General features: G+C 58.4%; 1 protein-coding gene across 1 annotated transcript in view; it reads right to left on the bottom strand.

Annotated features, from left to right (window-relative positions):
- KSR2 (kinase suppressor of ras 2) overlaps positions 1-21514 on the bottom strand; it is an 83815-nt gene that overhangs the window by 32891 nt on the left and 29410 nt on the right. The window contains exons 5-10 of the mRNA XM_075516116.1: positions 18375-18556; positions 8736-8805; positions 7969-8052; positions 5452-5519; positions 3767-3891; positions 736-904 (exon numbers count right to left, since the gene is read on the bottom strand). Of these exons, the coding sequence (XP_075372231.1) occupies positions 736-904; positions 3767-3891; positions 5452-5519; positions 7969-8052; positions 8736-8805; positions 18375-18556 (698 nt within the window). The remainder of the gene's footprint in view (positions 1-735; positions 905-3766; positions 3892-5451; positions 5520-7968; positions 8053-8735; positions 8806-18374; positions 18557-21514) is intronic.

Raw genomic sequence — 21514 nt, 5'->3', positions numbered from 1 at the left:
AGCAGGGCTGCCCCAAGGACACCCCGAAGGCAGCCGCGCTGGGGCAGGCATTGGTACCTCCTTGGGCCAGGAGGGGCTTTTTCGGCCATTTAATGTAAATCCTGTGTCCTGCAGCCGCCATGACCAAATTACCTCTTCCACCCTCCCTGAAGAGACTGAGCTCCAGCAGCAGATGTGTCCCAGGTACCCAGACAAGACGCGGTGGGACAAGCTACATCAGACACCCCCGGCATCAGCTACTCCCCACTATCACCCCACGCATGCTGCCAACAAGCTTGTTGGAGGCCCATCACCCCAAAGACACAACAAAGTCAATCCAGGTTACCCTTGTAGACCTTGTTCCCCGTTTGCTGTTGAGACAACCCAGAGGGCACATGCCATGGAGAAGTCATGCCTGGAAAGGTTTTTGTAGCCTCAGGTGCAGGAGGTTGCCCACAGAGGTTGTGCTGGCTCCATCCTTGGAGGTTTTCAAGACCAAACTGGATCAAGCCTTGAGCTCTGACCCTGCTTCGAGCAGGAGGTTGGACTAAAGACTCCCAAGCTCCCTCCCAGCCTGAATTATCCTAAACTCATCTTTGCTGCTCATTTCTGCTTCCAACTTTTCCCCACCCCAGCGTAAGTCCAGGCAGGCAAGCAGATGGAGCAGATCCTTACCCTGAGGCCACCCCGGGGCACAAGCCCCTCTCATCGGGCAGATGTGGAGGAGGGGAGCCCATGGGGAACCCAGCACGGTACCTGGCAAGTTGAACTGCTTCTGCTGGCGCGGGCACTGCGGGGAGGGGTGCAGGGGGGACGGGGGCGTCGCGCTGGGCGGCAGCGGTGGGGCTGGCGAGGAGGGTGTGGAGGAGGTGGTGGAGGAGGGGTTGCTGCTGGAGTCGGGCTGGTAGGGCACTGGGATGTGGTCCTGCAGGACACGGGGAAGGAGAGAAGAAGAGAGGAGCCGGTGAGAGCAGTGCCGGCCAGTGCCACCACAAGGTGCTCCAGCAGAGAGGACCTGGGTGACAAGCGAGAGCTACACAGGTCATCCCCGTCGCCCCTTTCCAGAAGCCCTAGAAAACAACCAGAGCCCCAGCCTGGCCTTTTCCAAAGCCGTTTGCATTTGCAGTTTGCACCAAGGCCATTTCACACCAGAAATGGGGCTCCTCTCCCAGCCCCTCCATGCTACGCATCCGCGGCTGAGGGCTCCCCAAACCCCGCTGGCTCTGCAGAGCCACGGCCACCGAGACCAGAGCTGGGGACCACATCGCTGGGGCTCGGTCCTTAGGGACGTCAAGGAGCTGGCAGCTTCTGCCGACCTCCTTCAAGCCAAAAACCCAGCGCCTTGCTCGGAGCAGTGGCCGAGCTGAGGCAGATTTGACAGGATCAGCCAACGCATCTCAAGACATCCCTTGCCCTTCGTGGACCCTTCCTAATCAAAGCAAGGAGCACGCTGCCCTGGGCGAGGACGGGCCACCTGGGAGCAAACGGGAAGGAGGACCTGCCTGGATATCTTAGATCTGAAAAGGAAAATTGAAGCCAGGATTTCCCACCTTGCTCGCGACCTTGCTGCCCAACTTGGAGACACTTCACAGGGTTGGACCTTCAGCAGCACTGAGCACTCCCGTCTCCAGACAGGGCCACCCATGGCAAGACCCCTCCAAGGTTAGAAAATCTGCATGAGCCTCCCCCAGCAGATAATTTTGTCCAAATTGATTAATTTTTAAATGAGCTGGGCTTTCCAGGAAACCCACATACATTTTATATAGACCGTCGTGACACAGACAACAATCTTGGCTAGGTAAATTATTTTTTAAACCAACACTGAAGGCCACTAACAATAAGATTTCAATGGCATTCACAGACAACAGGGTATCTCTAAAGAAATGCTTTTAGAAACATCAGAGTAAGAAGGGACCCCTGTTGCATAAAGCACTTTTATAGAGGAAACTTTAACCAGAATGGGAGTGCTCAGGTCAAAGCCAAATATATATATATATATATATATACACACAGACGGTGCATCATCATGGTTAGATGGGCTGATGCCCTTCGCAGCCAAAGCCTTTATCGGTGAGCTGAGTCACTCCCCCACTGCCCTCTAATAAAATGAAACAAATGACTGGAAGGACGGGCACTAAAAAGAAAAACACATCTCTCTCTCTTTTGGATACCTGCAGCAGCTCTGCAGCCGCAACAAGCCATTTGCACCACCCCGTAACCACAACGGAGCAGATCATTGCACCAAGGATCTCCTAAGAGATTGCGGTTTAAAAACTGCATCCGAGAGAGCATCATCCGGTACCCAGCCTTTGCTGAGAGCCAGAAGATGCTGAGGTCCGGGAGGAGCGGGGGGGTCCTGCCAGACTTTGGGAAGGCAGGGTTTTGACGACCCGTTCCCCATCACACCGAGGATTTCCCTCGCTTTGAACACTCCCAGCCTGCAAACACCTCACCCTGCGCTACCTCCGGCCGCCCGCGAGGAATTTTCCACTGAAGGCCACAGGCTCTAAATTTCATCAAAAAGAACCCCATGCCGGTTTTATTGCTATTAATGCAGGGCAGAAGCAAGCAGGCCAGATGCGCTGTCAGGTCTGGCTTGACCAGCTTTGCCAAGGACAATCAAATTCTGGGCTTGTTTTATTTGTGTCGGTCTCTTCTCCCAGGTAACAAGTGATAGGACAAGAGGAAATGGCCTCAAGTTGCGCCAGGGGAGGTTTAGACTGGATATTAGGAAATTTTTCTTCACCGAGAGGGTTATCAAGCATTGGACCAGGCTGCCCAGGGAAGGGGTTGAGTCCCCATCCCTGGAGGTATTTAAAGGACGTGTAGATGTGGCACTTAAGGACCTGGTGTAGTGGTGGGCTTGGCAGTGTTAGGTTTATGGTTGGACTCGATGATCTTAAAGGTCTTTTCCAACCTATGCGATTCTGTGATTCTGTGATTCTGTGATTCTGTAACAATAAATTTGTTATTTACGGAAGTCTCAGGCAGTAGCAGAGACCTCAAAGCGCCCCACATTCAGCTTAGATCTGGAGGCTGAGAGGCCGCAACGGGGCAGGACTGGTGGGACACAGGCTATTTCGAAAGCGCTGATCCCATTTTAGTTTTAAAATAAATAATCTCGGCGGATGCAACCCACACCGGGAAACCCAAGGGGCGAGGGGCTCGCAGCTCCGCTCGCTCATCCTGCCCCAACACCAAGCTCACCCTTGCTCTGCTCCATCCATTAGCACCAGTCCACGGGATTATTTTTTTAATTCAAGCCCCCCAAGCAGGCTTCGAGGCAGCTCCTACCCACACGCTGACACGCACACGGGACCCATAGCGGCGGATGTGCCTGGAGACCCACGGAGACACCCGCAAGGCTTGGTCCTGGCAGACAGCTGAGGGCTGGGAGCTGCCCCGTCCTGGGGACAACCCACCGCTCCCCTCCTGCCCCGAACACAAGGTCAGGGCACGGCCCCTTTTGCTCTTAACTTCCTTCTTTTAGAAATTACTCTCCGAGCTGTGCTCCCACCCAGCAAGTGGGATCGATGCTCCCAAAGGACGTGCCCTGGGAAAGCTGCTGCTCCTCAGGCAAGGAGCATCCCCTCCGGGAAAGCCGAAGCAAAGGGGGTGGCTCAAGCAAGCCGACTCAGGTGGCATTTGGAAAGGCCACCAGCTTTGGCCCCCTCGTCTGCAAGAGCAGCAGCTGCACACGAAGAACCAGCAAAAGCCGCTCATCTTTCGGCAACGCGGGACCGGTCCCCTCTGGCAGGGGGTGGTCAGGGCTGGGGGAGCGGCTCACCTTGTTGAGTTTGTTGGTTTTGGGGAGCGTCTGGCTGACGTGCAGGTCCGAATACCTGGGGGGCTTCCGCAAGGGGTTGTTGATATCGCAGGGCACCGACTCTGTCCGGACTAACCTTGCTGGATTAAGAAGGGAGAGAGGGGAAAAGGGGATGGAGAGGAGGGGGAGAGAGATGGAGACACATCAAAGCTTCGAAGGAGCGCTTGGGGTCACCCTGTGCTTGCAAACCGCTCTTGAATCGCTCTCCAAAGCAATCCCCCGTGGCACCTCCAGCCGCTTGGCTCCTGCCTCGGGATGGCAGCCAGCCTTCGGGCTCCCCCCTGCACCCCGGCTCCAGCCAAACCCCCCGGGAGGTGGGGGGCTTAAAGCCCCCCGCGGTGGGATGCGAACCGCACCCTTCTCCCCCTGCCGAGGGGCTGCGGTTCGGGCAGGCTATCAGCCACCGCGACCACCCCACGAGACGGGGGGTCAGCCAGCATCAGGAGGAGGCACCGTCCTCTTCCTCGCCGTAGCTTTTCAGGGCGGGGGGAAGGAGCCGGCTGAGAGCACCCTGCTCTTGGCGGAGAGATTTATTTTTGGGAAAGCCAGCCTGCAGCCCAGGGGACTGGGGCACAGGCCGGCTGCAGGGCAAGGCATTTAAGAACCTTTTTGGGGGGCTATTTCACTGATGCTGAGGCCACCCCAGAGCCATGCTGCCCCTTGCTCCTGTGCTAAAACACACAGCGGGCAGCTCCGGCTCTCGCAACATCGCAGACCGCAGCTGTAAATCCCAATTTCTGCCCGTCCCAGGAGCCCACCTGCCCCCGGCAGCACGGGATGCTGCTTTCCCTGCCTCCTGGTCAGGGTTTGCAGCGGCTCGGAGCACGACAGGGGGGGTCTTCAGTCCCTTCCACCCAAATTTGCTGCAAGTAACGGCACGGGGGCAGAGTGGAGGCTGCAAAATTGCCCCCCTCCGAGCCACAGCATCCCCACTCGCCTTGCGAGGTGCCACCAGCGCAATGCATTTCCCCGTGATTAAACCGATGAACGTGTTTTTGGCGGTATTTAACACAGAGTAACGGCCTTAAGAGCTCAAAATTCAAGGCAACGGTAATTGGAAGCATTTCCCTTAGGCGGTCGCAGTCCTCTGGCCGTCGGGGAGCACTCGGCCAAAATCTGGAAGAAAAGAGGTGGGAAGCGACGCCCGTCGTCCTGCTGCAAAGTTCTCCCTCCTCTGAGGATTTTAGGACGGGCTCTCCCGGGGGAGAGCGGGATAAGGCAGCTCCGAAAGCACCACGAGCATCCGCAGGGGCACGGCCGCGTCCCCGTGGCGGGGACCCCCATGCACCGACAGCGCCGCGGGAGATTTTGGGTCCCACGCGTCCGCCCTAAGCTCTCAACGGTAGCAAAAGGCTAAAACCTGATGCACTTACCCCGTGCGGTGGGGAATCTGAAAAGAAAAGGAGGCAGGGGAAGGGTGGGTGGAAGTGGTTTGCAATGCAAATCTGCCTCGCCCCGAACGGCTCGTCTCCCTACAAGCGGAAAAAACGGTGGGTAAAATTTTCACAGAGCGCCCAAGCGGTTCGGGAGCCTCCGTCCCGCCGGCCGTCAGCGAGGGTCAGGCTCCCGAATCGCCCGGGGAGCTTTTGAAAGTTTTACCTGGTGGCAACATCCACGGAGGCAGAAGGGGGAAGAAGGGCCCTTACCTCCGCGGTGGATGATCAGCAGGTGACACGGAGGGGCCTCTTTGGTGCATTTGTTGTGGCACTTGAGCCTAGCAGGGGACAGAGAAAAAGGCATGAGAAGCGAGGGCGAAGGGGGTGCAGAGCATCACGGTACGGGCAAAGGGACGCAGCTCGGAGCGGGGAGCATCGCTGCAGACCGGGGACCCTTTCTGCACCCAGAAAGATGACTCGATGTCGTATTTTGGTCGCGCACAGCCCCTGGGCGCTGCCTGCCCGAGCGGTGCCGTGGGCAAAGCCTCCCGGATCCCTGCGGTTCTGCAGCTTGCGCCGGGGAAGACCCGCGATGCCCCAGCCGCTTGCCGGGGCTGCGGGCAGGGGGGTAAGAAGCGCTACGGGACGCACGTCGTCGGAGCGTCGGGGCTGTTGGCCGGGAGGACGCAGGGGCTGCGCGCCCTCGGCAAACGAGAGCCACGGTGGGTGCGCCTGCCCCGTGGAGGGGCACGGGAACCCCCCGACCAGCCCTGCCTGGGGGGGCTGCCCAGCTCCCCCCCTTTCTCCGCCAACTGCAGGGACCCCGGCACCCAGCAGCCAGCTCCAGGACGCCCAAAATTGTCATTTCTGCCAGCCTCGGCTGACATAAAAGGAGCGGAGACCCGCGCTCGGGGGAAGGCCACTTCCCCCTGACCACCATCCAGCCTTAAGGCTGCTTTGTGCTTAATTAAATTCAGGGGCAGCGGAGGGGAAGGAAGCGGCCGCCCTGGCCCCTTTTGGCTCCCGATGAATCTCTGCCATTGTGCGCTCCCTCCTAGCTTTATTAGCAGGACATTTAACAAAAATAATGAGAGCATTTACGGCTACATTGAATATTCTGCAGAGCTTTGCCTGGTTTCGCAGAGCCGGGGCGGGAGTCTATGCAGGGCTTCACCCCTGGGTCATGCATATAGGCATAAGCAGGCTCCCGCTGCCCCGAAACGTTCCCGTGCGTTCTTAATTAGGGATGGAAACGAGTCCCCGGCTCACGCTCTGCCGCGGCGGCCCCGGCAGAACGGGGAGAGCCACAGGGGAAAAGGCAAAAAGGAGGAAAGGATTTAAAAAAACAAGGGTAAAGGATGAGAAGAAAGACAGCAGCTACAAGTCAATGAGCTGGGTAATGAAAATTCAGGAGCCGTGCGTGTTAGCTTTTATTACAAAGCCGTTCCTAGAGGGAAAGGCAGAGATTAATTCGGTATTCGAGGCCGGGGGGGGTTGGGATCTGCTTGTTTGTTTTACCTGCTTGTTCCCCTCCTGCTTCTGGGGAAAGCAGCGCCGGGGCCGGGTGGCTAAGGCAAAACCAGCGAACCTAAATACTTTGCGTTCACCCTACCTTCTTACAACCGGGGAATTTATTTGCTCTTTTCTGAGCGACTACAGGCAGCGGGACCGACACAGAGTGGGAGCCGCAGCAGCGCAGCGGCAGGTCCCAGCACCCCTCCTCCCGCACGGGGACCAGCCCCGGGCAGGCACAGCAGGCAGGGCTTGCAGGCAGCGAAGCCTCCAGCTGCTTGAGCATTGAATGCAATAGGAATCGCCACTTTAAAATATATATATTTGATAATAGCACTTCCAGGAAACCACCGCCAACTGCAGAGTAAGCAGGCACTTCTTGTCCAGGTTTAAGATCCCAATTTGCTAACTCATCGGCATTTAATCGATGGCAACAGCAATCATTTATCACTTCATAGCTCCGTCTAAATCCGTTACCCGCAGACGATGCGCACATTCCCAGCACCCAGCCCTCGAAAAGGCAATTGTGTCTCCAGAAGCAGCTTTACTAAGTGCTGATGGCTGCACGATCCTGTGTAAGAGATGGGCTACGCCGGATTTAAAGCAGTACAAGCGGCCCCAGCCTCCGCCTCGCTATCTTTTTCCAGTCCTGCCCCATTTTACGGCCAGCGCGGCCCCTCTCCTTTGTATCGCAGTTTAATTGCGGTTTGGGGTGGGTTGGCTCCTCGCTGCCCCAATATCGCCAGGAAACAGAGGGCCACAAGCCTTTTGCCGATGCAAAAAATAGAGAATACAGCCCAAGTCTGCGGGCAAAACCCGTGCGATGCCCGGAGCTGCCCCGCAGGCAGGCGATGCTCTTGTCCAAGCTGCTCTCAACCCCTGGTGCTGCACATCCATCCCCCCATCTCCCGCAGGTAATTCCACACGTAACCCTATAACGCGGGCATCTAAAGCCAGGCCAAGGACGGCAGCGAGGGGGGAGGCCCTCAGGGTCTGACCCAGAGCTCTGGTGCGAGCAGAGCTGGGGTCTGACGGGCAGCATCGCCCCCGAGGACCCCGCTCCCGCGCCCGGCATGCAGACCCAACCTCAGCCCCGTTTTGTGGTGTTCTTCACCCAATTTCACGTCTCGTTAAAGCTTCCTGCAAGGGTGAGCTGGTGAGAGGCCGGCTGGTCTCCCCGTGCCTGCGCCCCTGCTCCGCTCCAGCCCTGAAACCCTAATTATCCCCCTCGCAACGTTAAGGAGTGACACAAACAGCTCCAGCACCACGACGTACTTGCAGTTTTTGCATTTTAAGCCGAACAACATTCCTTTCCCGCAGACTGTGCAGGTCTGAGACATCCAGTACTTGGTGGAAAACCTGTGGAGAGAAACACGGAGAGTGGCCGGGGGGAGACGAGGCGGCGCAAACACCTCCCGAGCCGCGCTTATCTGCCGAGCCCCAGTTTATCCTTTCCTTGGCACCCTCAAACACTGTTGTAGGTGTCGAGGCATCTTTCGAGGGATGCCAAAACACAAGTCTGAGCCCCGCTTTGGTTAGGCGCAAGGGCACGGCCTGCTCCAAAGGGGTCCAAGCCGGCCGGGATGGGCATTAGCCACCAGCTCGCTGCGGCTCGCCAGCTTTGCCCACCCCAGACTGTGGCCAGAGCCCCCAGAACACCTCCCTGCCCTGGGGACCCCAGTTCCCAGCCCACCAGAGAAGCAGCTGCCCCATTGAACAGCCGCTGAAATAGCACCAGAGCCATTTCTAGTGCTTCTCCTTCTTGCCGTAGATACGGAAGGACAATAATCCGGAGATGGGAAATTTGCTGAAGGTTGGCAGGGTCGCAGATTATACACAGCTTTTACTGATAGCAGCTCGAGCCTTATCTAAACCAAATCTGAACTGAAATGGAATTTAAATGGGCTTCTAGGACAGCGCAGCCCAGCGTGGGAAACGGGGGGAGCGGCCCCGAGCCCCCGTCCCGGGCCAGGGATGGAGAGGCAGATGCTCATCCCCCAGCTCTGGGGGGATTCCCCGGCGCTGCGGCAGGCTTGGCGTACCTGTGTTTTATTGAGTTTCCTAGATCTCGACGGGGGATCTGCGGGGACCAGCGAGGCACTGACAGCGTATCTGCGGGGAGAGGAGAGACGGAAAACCATCAGATGCTAATAAAGGTGAGAGCAAGGGTTCAAGCTTTTGGAGAGGGGAGCAAAGGATGCACACAAAAAATAGGGTTTGCCTAATATTTCCCTGTAGAGATGCCCTGCTGGGCTCCCTTTCTGGAAAGCAAGAGGCCTCTGGCTTTGTGCTTGGGTCTGCGGGGAACCAGGGTCTCCTGTCCCCCCATAACAGCCCCCAGCACCCAGTTTGGGCCAGGGAGAGAGGTGGGAGGGGATGCACCCACCCCATGGGTGCTGCACCCATCTGCACACAGAGCGGGATTGCAAAGCTACCGGAGCCCCGTCACGATGTCCAAAGAAGAAAGGGAAAACGAAGCCGAAACGGCAACTGCGTCATTTATTAATGAGACATCACGTCTTGCGGTTGCGGCTGAACACGAAGCCAAGTGTCGGCCACTTGGAAGGCAATTTAACTCATACTCAAATAGAAGAGCAAAGCAAAAAGCAGCCTCGGCGCTCTCCTTCCGAGGGAAAGGGAGGGAGAAAGGGTAACGGGACCTTGGCTGGGTAAGGAAAAAGAGATAAGTTCATTAGCACCGGCTGGAGCGGGCAGGTAATTAGCAGCACGGCCGCGCCGGTGCCGTGCTTGGGCTCCACGTCCCCCTTCAGCCTCAGCGAGGGCAGAGACCCTCCTCCTCCTCCTCCTCCTCCTCCCGCCAGCTGCCCCAGCCACGGCAGAGCTCCTGCCCCACGGGATGCTGAGCCCCAGGGAGGGGATCTGTGCCGGGGATTCAGAGGCTGGGTTTTCAATAAGGCATTCGAGAGGTTTCCCGGGCACAAGCAACCAACCCCGCGCGACGCGAGCCGAGCCACGGCGCGGAGCCGAGCGGCAGACCCCAGCTGCGAGCCCGGACGTTCGCTCAGTATGCCAGCAAATCCCTCGCTAAATACGCTTTCGATATTATCCCTCCGAGCGGGGAGAACCACTGTTTGCTTTAATATCCCATTTTAATATAGCGGGCGGCAGGGTGTTTTAATTGCGCTTTCTTTCTGAAGGTTACATTTACATGCCGCTTCCTGTGCAAGGCGCTGTTAAAAGTCTTGGGAGCATCCTAAAACGCATCCATCTCCGGCACCTCCCGCCAGCAGCTGCTCCGGCTCCTTCTCTTACTCCGCCGCCTCGGTCCCGATCACCCCTCGGGCAGAGCCAGCAATTAAGATGTTGAAGGACTACAAAGTCAATTAAGGTTACGGCTGCCCCCAGCCCCGGCTTGGCTGTTTTACACCAGCAGCACGCCAATATTTTCGACCCACGCTTCTCACCAGCCCTTGAGACAACCCACCCCGGGCTCCTGGACCAGCACCCCTCCCTCTACCCCAGTATCTGCAGCCGCCCAGGGATGTCCGCGAGCCCCGGAGAAGATGCCCTAAAGAGCGGGACCACTCCACACACGAGCACTATTCCTCCCTAAACATCATTTTCTCATCAGTAAATCACATTACACAAGTAAGTTCCCCCCGCCCCGCCTCAACACCGGTCCTTGATGAACTAAACACATGGGCAAGAACAGCTCCTCTCCCAGAATTAAATTACAACCTCCGCTTTATCAGCCACAATTTATTTCCACTAACTTTCAGCTGGCCTCAATTAAATCCTGCCATCCCGGGGAGGGGGAGAGGGGACGTAGGCAAAGACGGCTGAGCCTTTTAATTACTTTCTAAATGTGCTCACTGCAAAAACGTATTAAAGTGTAGCGGGGATTTTAACCTCCTAACAAAAATGAGACCTACGTGATTCACGGCTAATTATGTTCATTAGAGGGAGCGATACATGAAGGATCGTGGCGTTTAACAATAGACCTGCTGTTTGCGGGAGGAAAAACAAGCAAAGCAGGGCAGGAGGGCAGGGGAAGGCGTCCCACTGCCGTGGGGAACAGCCCCAAGGGTTTGGGGAGCTTGGAAGCTAATTAGCGATTCTCCCCTTTAACTTGTGCGTATGAGATGCTCGCCCGGAGGAAAAGCTGTTTCTCCCCGTGCGACATTAAATCAGGGTGATGCCCAAAGGGAAGGTGGAGATGCAGCAGCCTCCCCCCCCCCCCCCAACCCAGGATGAATATTCTCATCAAAACCCCCAAATTGCCACAATTAGAGGTAATTGCAAGAAAAAAACCCCTCCTGGCCACGGGAGCGTGTCTCGCCGCTGCGGAGGGGCCAGGCTTTGTCGCAGGGCCCCCGTGATGGAGAAGCGCCAGACCCGCGGTGCGGCGGCTGCCCCGACGGCACCGGGATAAGCTGACCCTCTCGAGCTTCGAAGCGTGGCAGCCGGCTGCCGGCCTCCCTCCATCCCCCCGCTGCCGGCAGCCCAGCCCCGCGCTACGGACCCGGAGCTGCCCCGCAGCGACTGACGTCTCCTGACCTCCCCGCCCGGCTGTCAGTCATTACTGATACGTTTATCACCAGCAACCTCATCTGCGGCTTGAAAATCAGAGCTCTTTTAGCCATAATTCCCCTCGCGCAAGTGTGCGAGGGCAGTTTTAGGATTTTCCCCCCCGCCCTCTCCTCCTCTGAGATGGTATTTAATGGGCATGGGTGTAATTTCCCCGGGAAGGACGCAGCTGGTACCCACCGAGCAGCCCAGCGGGGACCCCCCAGCTGAGCATCCACCCCTTTCCTGCCTCCCCCACCACCCGGCTCCCCACCGTCATGGCCCTGCCCGATGCCACCCAGCCATCGGTCCTCGCAGAGCGGCACGGACCCCACAGCCGGGCACCCGATGCCGGGGGATGCCACCCTCCACCCGAACACCCCAAAACCTCCGCGCTTTCCTTCTCCGCAGCATCGCGCCGGCAAAGGTCACGGCTCCTGCTCCGCGCGGCACAGCTTATCCTTGAGTCAACAGCCCGTGCTTGACGGGGATCAGATGTGCCGGGAGGAGAGCAGGGAAGGGGGGAAACTGCCTGGGCAGAGGGTGACAGCCGCCTCCGGCACGTCTCTGACAGCGGACACGGGAGAAGAGCCCCGCTGCCCGGCTCCCCAGCGGTGACAGGCAGCCGTGACAGCCGCCGCCGGTCCCTGAGTGGCACCCGCGCGCCTCGGAGGTGACGGGGACCGGGACGCTGCCTCGGCCGTGACGCCCTCCTCGCCCCCGCTGCCATCCCGACAGCTCCCTGGTGCCTTTCGGCTGCCAGCGCGGATGTTCCCCCTTGCTCCCGGCCGGGAGGCGGGATGCCTGGGCACGTCCTGCATGGAGAAGAGCAGCCAGAGCTCCCCTATTTCATTTATTTTGGGTTTCCACCCTCCCTGGGGGCAGATCAGGAGGGCAGCGATGCCCTCAGCAAGCCCCAGCACCCTCACCGAACACGCCAGGAGCATCGCCTGGGGCTGGCAGCTATGCCGAAGCACACCGACGGGGACCATGTTTTGGCACGATATCCCCCTTATTCATCTCCTGGCACCTTTCTGGATGCCCAGGGAATTGGCGTGAACATGTTATCCATCACGGCGACAGCCCGATAAACAAACCCTCCTCCTCCTACTACAACAAACAGCACCAGGCGATGTTCGCGTTATGAATGGGACAGATAAAATCGATAGAAGTGAACTTGGAAAGCGTCCCGGGATGAATCACTGCGAAGCCGAGGAACGGCCAGAAGGCTTTGTACTTGTCTGTAGACGTCCTACAGACCAGCATCTACCCCAGGCAGCCACCAACAGACCCCCGGCGCTGGCCCTGGGGTAGCTGAGTCCCCCGGGGAGATTATGGGGAGACACCGGGGTGCAGCCTCCGCCCGAAACAGTTCAACAACCACCTGGAAGACAACAATGCCAGGTCCAGCGTCAGGTGTATCTCTGCCCCCCAGCCCCAGGCAGGAAGCGCAGCTCGGGGACCGTATCACGACGGTGAAGGGGGACGCTGGCAGAGGTTACCGCCTGCACAGTCCCAACTGGGGAGCCAAGCACGCTGGTGGGCTGCTCCGCAGCAAAGGGTGCACCCGAGGGTGCAAAGTCCCTCCACGAGACACCTCGGTCCTCGCTCTGGCTGGTTTTAGGGCCACAATAGGATGGGAGAGAACCCCGAAGAGCTCAGCTGCAGCAGCAAAGGAGCCGCGGCAACGCTCGGAGCAGCAGCACCAGCAGCTTTCCCCCTGCGATATAAAATCCATGCAGGATTCAAGTTAAAAAGGGGATCGACCTGCCCCCGCCGTTAGCGCGCACGGCAAATACTCTGCAATCGCAGCCAGGTCCAAACCCAGCGACGTCCCCGCGGTGTTCCTGCTGCGGGTGGAAGGATGATCCGGCAGGGCAAAACAAACCCTCGGCCCTTACCGAGGGGATCATCCAAGGCAGCCGAAGAAGGCAGAGCTATTCTCAGAGCATCTCTCTAGTATGAAAACAGAGTCACTTTATAATCCCGGCAGTTCCTCTTTGCAGCGTGACAATCCTATTTATACAGCCGAAATGTCACGTTCAGTCGCTTCGCTGGCTTAAATACTCGCATTGTGATTTTTTCCCCCCAGCCCGCAGCCTCGCAGGGTCAATTAGGCTCACCCAGACAAAGCTGGATTCTTCGGCTCCGCACAGCGCTGCCGGGGTAGGAAACCCTCCAGTGCTGCCGGCTGGAGCGGCCCGATGGCGAGGCGGCCAGCTGCGGCCAGATGTGGGCTGCAGGGACCTCCCAGCCGGGCTGCCAGCGTGGCCGTGGAGTGCTCGTACCATGGCTTGTACTGGCAGCCGGGCAGGTTCAGGGAGGAGAAAACCACTGATGGTCACAAAGAAACGCTGTCCCACTTGGGAAGTCCCCTGCGGAAGGTGGTTTGGGCTGGGAGAGTATTTAAGAGAAGTCTCTTCCCTGCGAAACCACCCCCAGCATCGGGGACAGGATGCCTGTGGAGAAGGGCCGCGGTCTGAATGGCACTGGCTGCTCACGCACGTGCCCCATGGCACCCTCAACACCGGCATCCTGCTCTTGGGTCCTGCCCGGTCCTTTCCAGCAGAAAGGCTGGATTTAGGGCTCCTGGATTCCCAGCGCAGGGCTCGATCCACTGGACGTTATCTTGAATCCCTCTCCGCCAGCCATACCTACCCAACGCCGGCCCTTCTGAGGGCTCTTTCGCAGATGCGCAGGGGCGGAGGAAGCACAAGGAGCTCTGGTGGCATCTCAGCACTTGCCGCTTGCTTGGCCATCACTGACTGACCACCCAAGCCCCAGGTAGGCACAGCCAGGCTGCTTACCGGGGCAGAAAGTCAGCGCCATAAACTGCAAAGTCCTTGGTCACAAAGCCAAGAGGCAGAGCCAGGATCGGGATCCAGGAGAAGTGACCCACCAGGGACAGGGCCAGAGCGGCACCAAAGGCAACTGTGGATGCAACAGAGCTGACATATAGGTCTGGGCTGATGCACCCCGCTGCGAGCCAAGGAGAGGGGAGGTGGGCATCACCGGAGACCACGTTAAAACAGCCATGATGGGCTCTCGAGGGACAAGACAAAGGCTTTGAGGGGTCACTGCTTATAACTCCACGTACCAGGGGATGCTCCGTGGCTCTTGTCTTGCTCTCAAGCCACAGAAAGAGCCTCTCCACTGTGCGCTGCAGTAAGGTGTTCAGCGACGTCCCTGCGTGAAGAAGCCTCGCACAGAGCTTCGGTTTATGGGCCACTGGGGACAGACGATGGGTTTTTCTCTCCTGGTACACACAAGGTCTTGGGTTGGGTTGCGTTGGCTGCTCCTTTCCTTCTGCAGGGTTGGACACCAGCTGGAGGAAGGGCAGCGGCGAGGACGTTCCCCACGCAGCCGCGTGCCCAGGTGCTCATTTTTCTGTCCTAGCACAGCAAAGTTACACGTAGTCTTTTCTGTCCCTCCTTCCGCTCCCTTTTGTTTTAAATAGTCCAGGATGGAAACGCGTTGTTGGCCCATCCTGGAGACCACTGAGCAGGTGACCTGATCTGGGTGCACGTGGTGACAGTGCTCCGGCTGGCCTTGCAGCAGGGAGAGGACAGGCAGAGGGCGCAGCCCGGGAGCAATGCCAGCTGCCTCCAGGACACCCAGATAACGGAGATGCAAACAGGACCTACTAGACGTAAGCCTTTACAAAAAAAGGAGAAGATCCAACCTCATCTCTGGGTGCTTGTGGCCAAGTCACAGGCTGTTGAGTCCTAAATCCTGTTTCAAAGTAACATGTCTCTGGTGCACCAGAGACATGGTGCTCTCAGATGCACCAAGAGAGGGTCCTGGATGGAGCCAGACAAGCCATCTTCTGTCCCTCAGCCATAGGGCTGGGCTATTTCAAGGCCAAGCTAGAGTTCAAGGGCACCTCAAAAGTCTTTACTTCCCCTCTTCTGCTTCCCCTCCAAGGGCTGCTAAGGAAAAATTTCAATTCAAACCCAAAATTCATGGGGCACCTGGCCCTGCGTGAAGGGGACTTTGCCCCTCCAGCAAGATTTGTACTGCAGGAGAAAGAAGCTCCTTCTGCAGCTTGCTGCCAGCCCTTGCGCTCTCACTCCATGTCTGCGAAAATCTATTCCCATCAGGGCAAATCGGCTGTTAAAAATAAGAGAGAAGCATCCGAACCCACATCCGATCAGGACCAGAGGTGACACAGACGGGAGCATGCTCCTGCCACAAGCAGCAAGACGTGCTGGCCGTTGAAAAGAGACCATCGAGAGACAGCTGGAGAGAGGGGGTCTCGCCAAGGGCTCACCAGGCTCCTCTCCCGCATCTCAATCCGACAACAACATTTTTTGGTTTCAGTGCTCCGGGCAGTAATTCCACATCAATCCAGAGCATACCAGGCACCGCCGTGCCGACCCCACAAGAGAAAAAGGGAAGAGGCATTTTCCTTTTTAAAAGCTGAGGTACCCGTGGTCATAGGGATGGGATATGGCGGAGAACTTGGCTGCCAAACCACATCTGTGCCTCAAGGATGGGGATGGGGACAGGCAGGTCCTTGGGGGATGGGGATGGGGACAGGCAGGTCCTTGGGATGCGGGATGGGCATGAGCTCCCCACACCCGTGGTGAGCCCCACGTTGCTCATCCAGCAGCGCGTGGGAAACCCATTGCACTTAAAAGGCAACGAGAAATAGTGGCATCCCAGGAGATGGGGCAAGGTGTGACCCCCAAACCCTGACCAGCGCTTCCCATAGGCCCTACAGCTCCTGGTACTTTGGACCAGTGAGAACAGCAGCAAGATGAGAGCAAGGGGCCTGAGGACACGTGAAGGACCATGTGGCGGAGCGGGGCAGAGCCACCCAGGCTCCACAACAGCAATGCCAGGCACGGGGAAATCTGCAGAGATATCTCCTCCTCCCCACAGAGAAACGTGCCTCTGCACCGCTTGGCAGAACTCATCTGCTCCCCGCAAGGTAACGAACCCTGGCATCAGGCTCCATTGAACCCCATCTCTCTCCCCCCATGCTCAGCACCCGGCTGCCACGTGCAGGATGCGGCCGCTCTTCCCACAGGGTCACAAGCCAGAAAGCAAATGTGGAAGCAGACAGAAACCCAGGATGCAGCTCGAGGACAAGGCCACCGGTACAGAAGTGATGCAGAAACACAAGGGAGCTAGAAAAGCTACACTCTAGGGGGATTTTTTTTGCCTTGCATCAAGTTTTCCCCGCAGAGTCCCCAGGAGCGAAGGCCACTGAGCGCATGGACGCTGATCCTGCAAGGACCAAATGGTTTCGCTGATGCTAAGAACCTCTCGACAAGGATCAACCTGCTGATGCCACCAAGCCCCGCTCTCCACGGCTCACGTCTAGCCCAGAAAACAAACATTCACAGCAGCCAAGAAAGTTGGAGGGCCGAGGGAAATGAGAAGAGACGCCTCTCCGGCAGTGTTAGTCACTTGATAGCCCATCACTTCTCATTGCATCGCGTTCCTGCGATGCCACGTTACATCAGGTTATCACACCACAGGATGTAATCCAACGCTGATGCGTGAGGAAACCTAATGCGACAAGACACGGTGGGGGTTTGCTGAGAACGGGTTTTATTTCTTGGTTTCTGGTCTGCTAGTCCCCGTCGTTCCGGACTGCAAGTTGAAAACTCAGCCCATGCCGCGGGGGAAACAGCAATGCAAAAATACCCCGCGCTCCAGGCAAATCTGCTGGCTGGGCCAGCCAGAGTCAGGTAGCCGGACATCTCTAGAAAGAACATCTTCTGCCCACCCAGCTCCTACCAGGTCCCACTGTCCCCAAAACCAAAGAAAGGGGAGCAAAAGGATGCCAGAAACGGCTCGATGGTTCTTCAATGATCCCACACGGCAGCCGATTGGCGTAAAAAAAAATAAAGAAAGAGCAAAATTGCGAGGTTTTTGCCTTGCAGAGGGCTGGGAGAGGCACGGCTGGGGGGACGCGAGCAGGGCGAAGGAGCTGCCCCATCACACTGGCTCCCGGCGCCTGCAAACCGGTGCTCAGCGCGGCCGGGGAAGCCGTCCCGGTGCTGCTTCCTGCCCCGGTGAGAAGTACGGCGAGGAGGAAAACCTGCTGGTGCCGGGGGGCTGGAGGGGCAGGGAGGGGCTGGAGGGGCAGGGAGGGGTGTTGCCTGCAAAGCCCTTCCTCAGCCAAGAGCTGAGCAGTAAGAACGACTGGAAGAACCCAAAACGAGCCAGAAAGACCACATTTTGGGAAAGCAAGCAAGGGAAAAGTCTGGGGAGGGGAAGGTGGCAGAAAACCAGCCTGGGTATGGAGTTGGAGGAAGTTTTTATCTCAGCAACAAGAGGCAAGGGGAGCTCGCCCTCCCCACGACAGCTCTTGGCACGCAAATCGCTCCCACGCGGCTGCCACGCGTTTTCTGGGAGGGTTTTGTTTAGGCTGAGAGCCCCGCCTGGCTCGTAAAAGCTTCGATTCCTGCGGAATTAATCAGGGCACCAGTCCAAGACCGGGCAATAAGGGTCAGGCTGTTTCTCCCCGGGCAGCAGCAACGCCCTGGGTGAGCTCGTTGACCCAAACCCATCCATCGAGTCCCGCCGCCAGCATCTCCTGGAAGAGGGCAAACTGCCCCGGGCAGAGCGGCAGGCGGGATCGGGGCCGGCCGCTGGGATCGAGCTCCGTGGGGTTTGCACCAGACCTGTCTGCACCAGGGCCGGCTTCACCTGAGACTCCGCATCGGCTCAAAACCCCGCAAGCAGGAGAGGTCTGAAAAGCAGCCTCCTTGCGCAAAGGTAAAACCACGGCTGGATTTACAAAGGAGCCCTTGGAAAAGTGACTCTCAAGTGACAGCCAGCGGCACCGAGCCAGGCAGCGTGGAAAGGCTCACGGCTTTTCCAAATGGCAGCAGCCACCCTCCCGCACCCATGTTATCGCAACAGGGGAGCGCATCTGTTTGCATAAAACAATATTCAATATGACAGTGGTTTTGTATATATACGGACACATATAATCGAGTTTCCAGGCTTGTATTTGCCCAGAAGCACCCGCGTATCTCTCGACGCTGATGTGCTCACTGCACAACACTCCGCCAACATCCTCCGGACCAACGGTGCCCAGGCGGGCACCCCGAGTCTCCCACGGTCACGTCCTCTGCTTGGCATCAACCATCACCCACCCCGTGGAAGGGGGACCTGAGGGGGCCACTTGGACTTACTTGCTGAGAAGGTGGCTTCGGTGTGGACAGGAGGGGTGGAGGGGAGGAAAGGCGGGTACCCCACGAAGAAGGAGCGCAGGGAGCGCTCGGAGAGGAGCGGGGAGCGCTGCGCAGGGATGTTCTCGCAGCTTCCCACGCTGTTGTGGATCTTGAGGTTCAAGGGCTTGTTCTTCTTCTTGACTCTGCGAGGAAGGAGGAGAAAAAAGGAGAGAAAAGTGAAGGGCAAGAAATCGGGGGAGGATTTGCTCGCAGGCGGGGAGGAGGGAGCGATGCGCCGAGGGACTGGCGGCACCCGTGGGACGGCTGCTCACGCGGGGAGACGCTGCGCCGCCCCGTGAGCTTACGGGATAATTAGACCCTTATCCCTACAAGAACTTTCAACCCCTCCCCATCATCAAAACCAGGCAATTTTCATTAAGGAACACATTGCATTCGAGAGCTCTTCCTCCTGCAAAACCTGGCTGAAAAGGGTCGGTTGGTCCCAAAGCCCCGTCACCCCCAGCCTTACTCGCCTTACGGCAACCCCAAAATCACCTCCTGCCTGCCAGCCCTCCGCGGGGCTGCATCCCTCCTCAGTGCCCCAACCCTCAGTGCCCCAAATGGGGGAAACTGAGGCACGGAGGGATTACAGAGCAGATTCAGACTGCTTGCTACAGCCCCTAAAAACGGCCGTAGGCACTCGCAGCGCTGCTAAGCTCGAGAGATGCTGCTGTCTGTGCGTCACGGCAGCACTGGTCCCGGCTCCCTCCCACCGGGAGCGAGGCGCTGGCACCCAGACCACCGGCGCTCTGCCGCACTCAGCACCTGCTCCAATTTTAATGGCATTAAACGTCACCTACATCCATTTTAGGGCCCAAGCAGGGGAACTGAGTACAACCGAGGGGTGGGCTGCAGCAGAACGTGTCACCCGAGGCTGACGCCGTGAGCGGCCCCAACGGAAACCTGGGCAACAGCTCACCGAGGCACCGGACCGTGGTGCGGACGACCCTAAGCACGGGGAAAGGTTCACCAGAAATGAAATGCTGCAGAGCAGGGGGATACAAGACACCCAGCCCTCACTTATCAGCCCATTTTTCCACCTGCCTTGCGCCGTGACCGGGACCAGCCGTCGCTTTGGTGGCTCAGACGGGCCCAAAGCAGCACACGAACCTGGAAGATTTGCAACGCAGACTGACACCGACAGCTCGCGGGGGTTTGGGTTTCTGGGCTGCAGGTTTCTGGCACTGCTAAGCCTTTGCTGGCTCAGCCGCTCCCACCCCGGCCACGTTGCAATAGCGCAAGGTAGAGAGGAGCATCGTCTGCCCTGCCCCAAAGCGGCCCCCGGGAAAGGCGGCTCAGCCCTTTGGGAGATTTGGAGGATTCGGGGCAGGGATCCCCATCCAAGCACGGAGAGGGCAGTCATCAAGGACCGTCCTGCCCTCCCGGCAGCGCAGCTCGCAAATGGCTGGAGATGGTTTTCTCGCAGGTGACGCGGTTAGCATCGATGCACGACTGAATTACAGCCTTTAATTCAGCCCGCTGCCTTCGAATCCTGGTTATATTGTTAGAATCAAGGCAACAACCAACGCGGGAGCAGAGGGGAAGGCGAGCAAACTGTGGCGCTGCCGCGACAGCAGCGGCTGAGCCCGTCCTGCCGCAGCCCGGGAGGGAAACCCGGCCCCAAAACCAAACCAGAGCTGCGCGATGCTGCGCAAGGGCAGGCCGCGCCGCGAGCCCGGCTACGGGGGAGAGCAGCAGAGCACAAAGCCAGGCACGGCTCTGGCTCAAAGCTTCCCTCTTTGTGAGGAAAGCCAACGGCTTTCTTCCAAGAGAGCCAATTTCTTCCAAGAAAGCCAATGGCATCCTGGCTTGTGTCAGCAATAGTGTGGCCAGCAGGACTGGGGCAGTGATTGCCCCCTGCACTGGGCACTGGTGAGGCCGCACCTCGAATGCTGTGTTCAGTTTTGGGCCCCTCACTCCAAGAGAGACATTGAGGGGCTGGAGCGTGTCCAGAGAAGGGCAACGGAGCTGGGGAAGGGTCTGGAGCACAAGGCTGATGGGGAGCGGCTGAGGGACCTGGGGTTGTTCAGCCTGGAGAAAAGGAGGCTCAGGGGAGACCTCATCGCTCTCTACAACTGCCTGAAAGGAGGGTGTGGAGAGGTGGGGATCGGTCTCTTCTCCCAGGTAACAAGTGATAGGACGAGAGGAAATGGCCTCAAGTTGCGCCAGGGGAGGTTTAGACTGGATATTAGGAGATTTTTCTTCACTGAAAGGGTTATCAAGCATTGGACCAGGCTGCCCAGGGAAGTGGTTGAGTCCCCATCCCTGGAGGTGTTTAAAAGACATTTGGATGAGGTGCTTAGGGACATGGTGTAGTGGTGGGCTTGGCAGTGTTAGGTTTATGGTTGGACTCGATGATCTTAAAGGTCTTTCCCAGCCTATACGATTCTGTGATTCTGTGTCCAACAGCTGCTTTCCTGCGAGCACCTCTACGCTTGTTCTCAGGCACCGGGTCCTGCTCTGCCGCCGTCGCTGCAGGAACGTCGACCAGAGACGCACCCGCGTTCCGGCACCCGCCGCTGCCCGCGGGCCAGCCCCACCCTCCCCAGGGCCACGCACCTCCCACCGCCCCGGGCCCCAGCAGCGCCCAGGGGCATCTGGCCCTGCCAGTCGGTAGGAAATGACCGCGCTGCACTCGCCGGCCCGCTTCGGCAGGAGAAAATTAAACCGCCCTCTAATAAGCTAATTGTTTCCTCGCACAGGAAAAGCTGCTGCTGCCTCCAGGGTGGCTGTAATGACTGCTTTGGGTGCGCTGGGCTCGGGGATGGGGCGGATGATCGCCTGCAGCCACGGCCAACAGCAGAACCCTCCTGGCTTGGAGCCCGTGGGGGTCCGATGCGCCGGCAGCCCCGCGGGCAAAGCCCTGCCGGGGGGCCCTGAGCTGCCCCCGACCCTAACCCCGCGGTCCTTAAAGCAAATCTGCAAAGTGCCAAGGCGAGGAAAAGCCCCCAGAGCTGGTCCAGCCCCTCCGTCGTTGCCGCTTGATCCCAACCCGACGCGGTGGCACAACCACGACGCCTCCGCCGAAGCCCCCGGCGCAGCTCCCCCGGCGCGGGCATGGCCCCAGCTCCCCGCGAGCTCGGCCCCGGCACTCGGCCCAA

This window comes from Mycteria americana, chromosome 13, assembly GCF_035582795.1.
Source record: "Mycteria americana isolate JAX WOST 10 ecotype Jacksonville Zoo and Gardens chromosome 13, USCA_MyAme_1.0, whole genome shotgun sequence".
In the NCBI taxonomy this organism is placed as follows: Eukaryota; Metazoa; Chordata; class Aves; order Ciconiiformes; family Ciconiidae; genus Mycteria; species Mycteria americana.
Note: the sequence above shows the minus strand (reverse complement) of the source record. Positions and strands in the feature narration are given on the sequence as shown.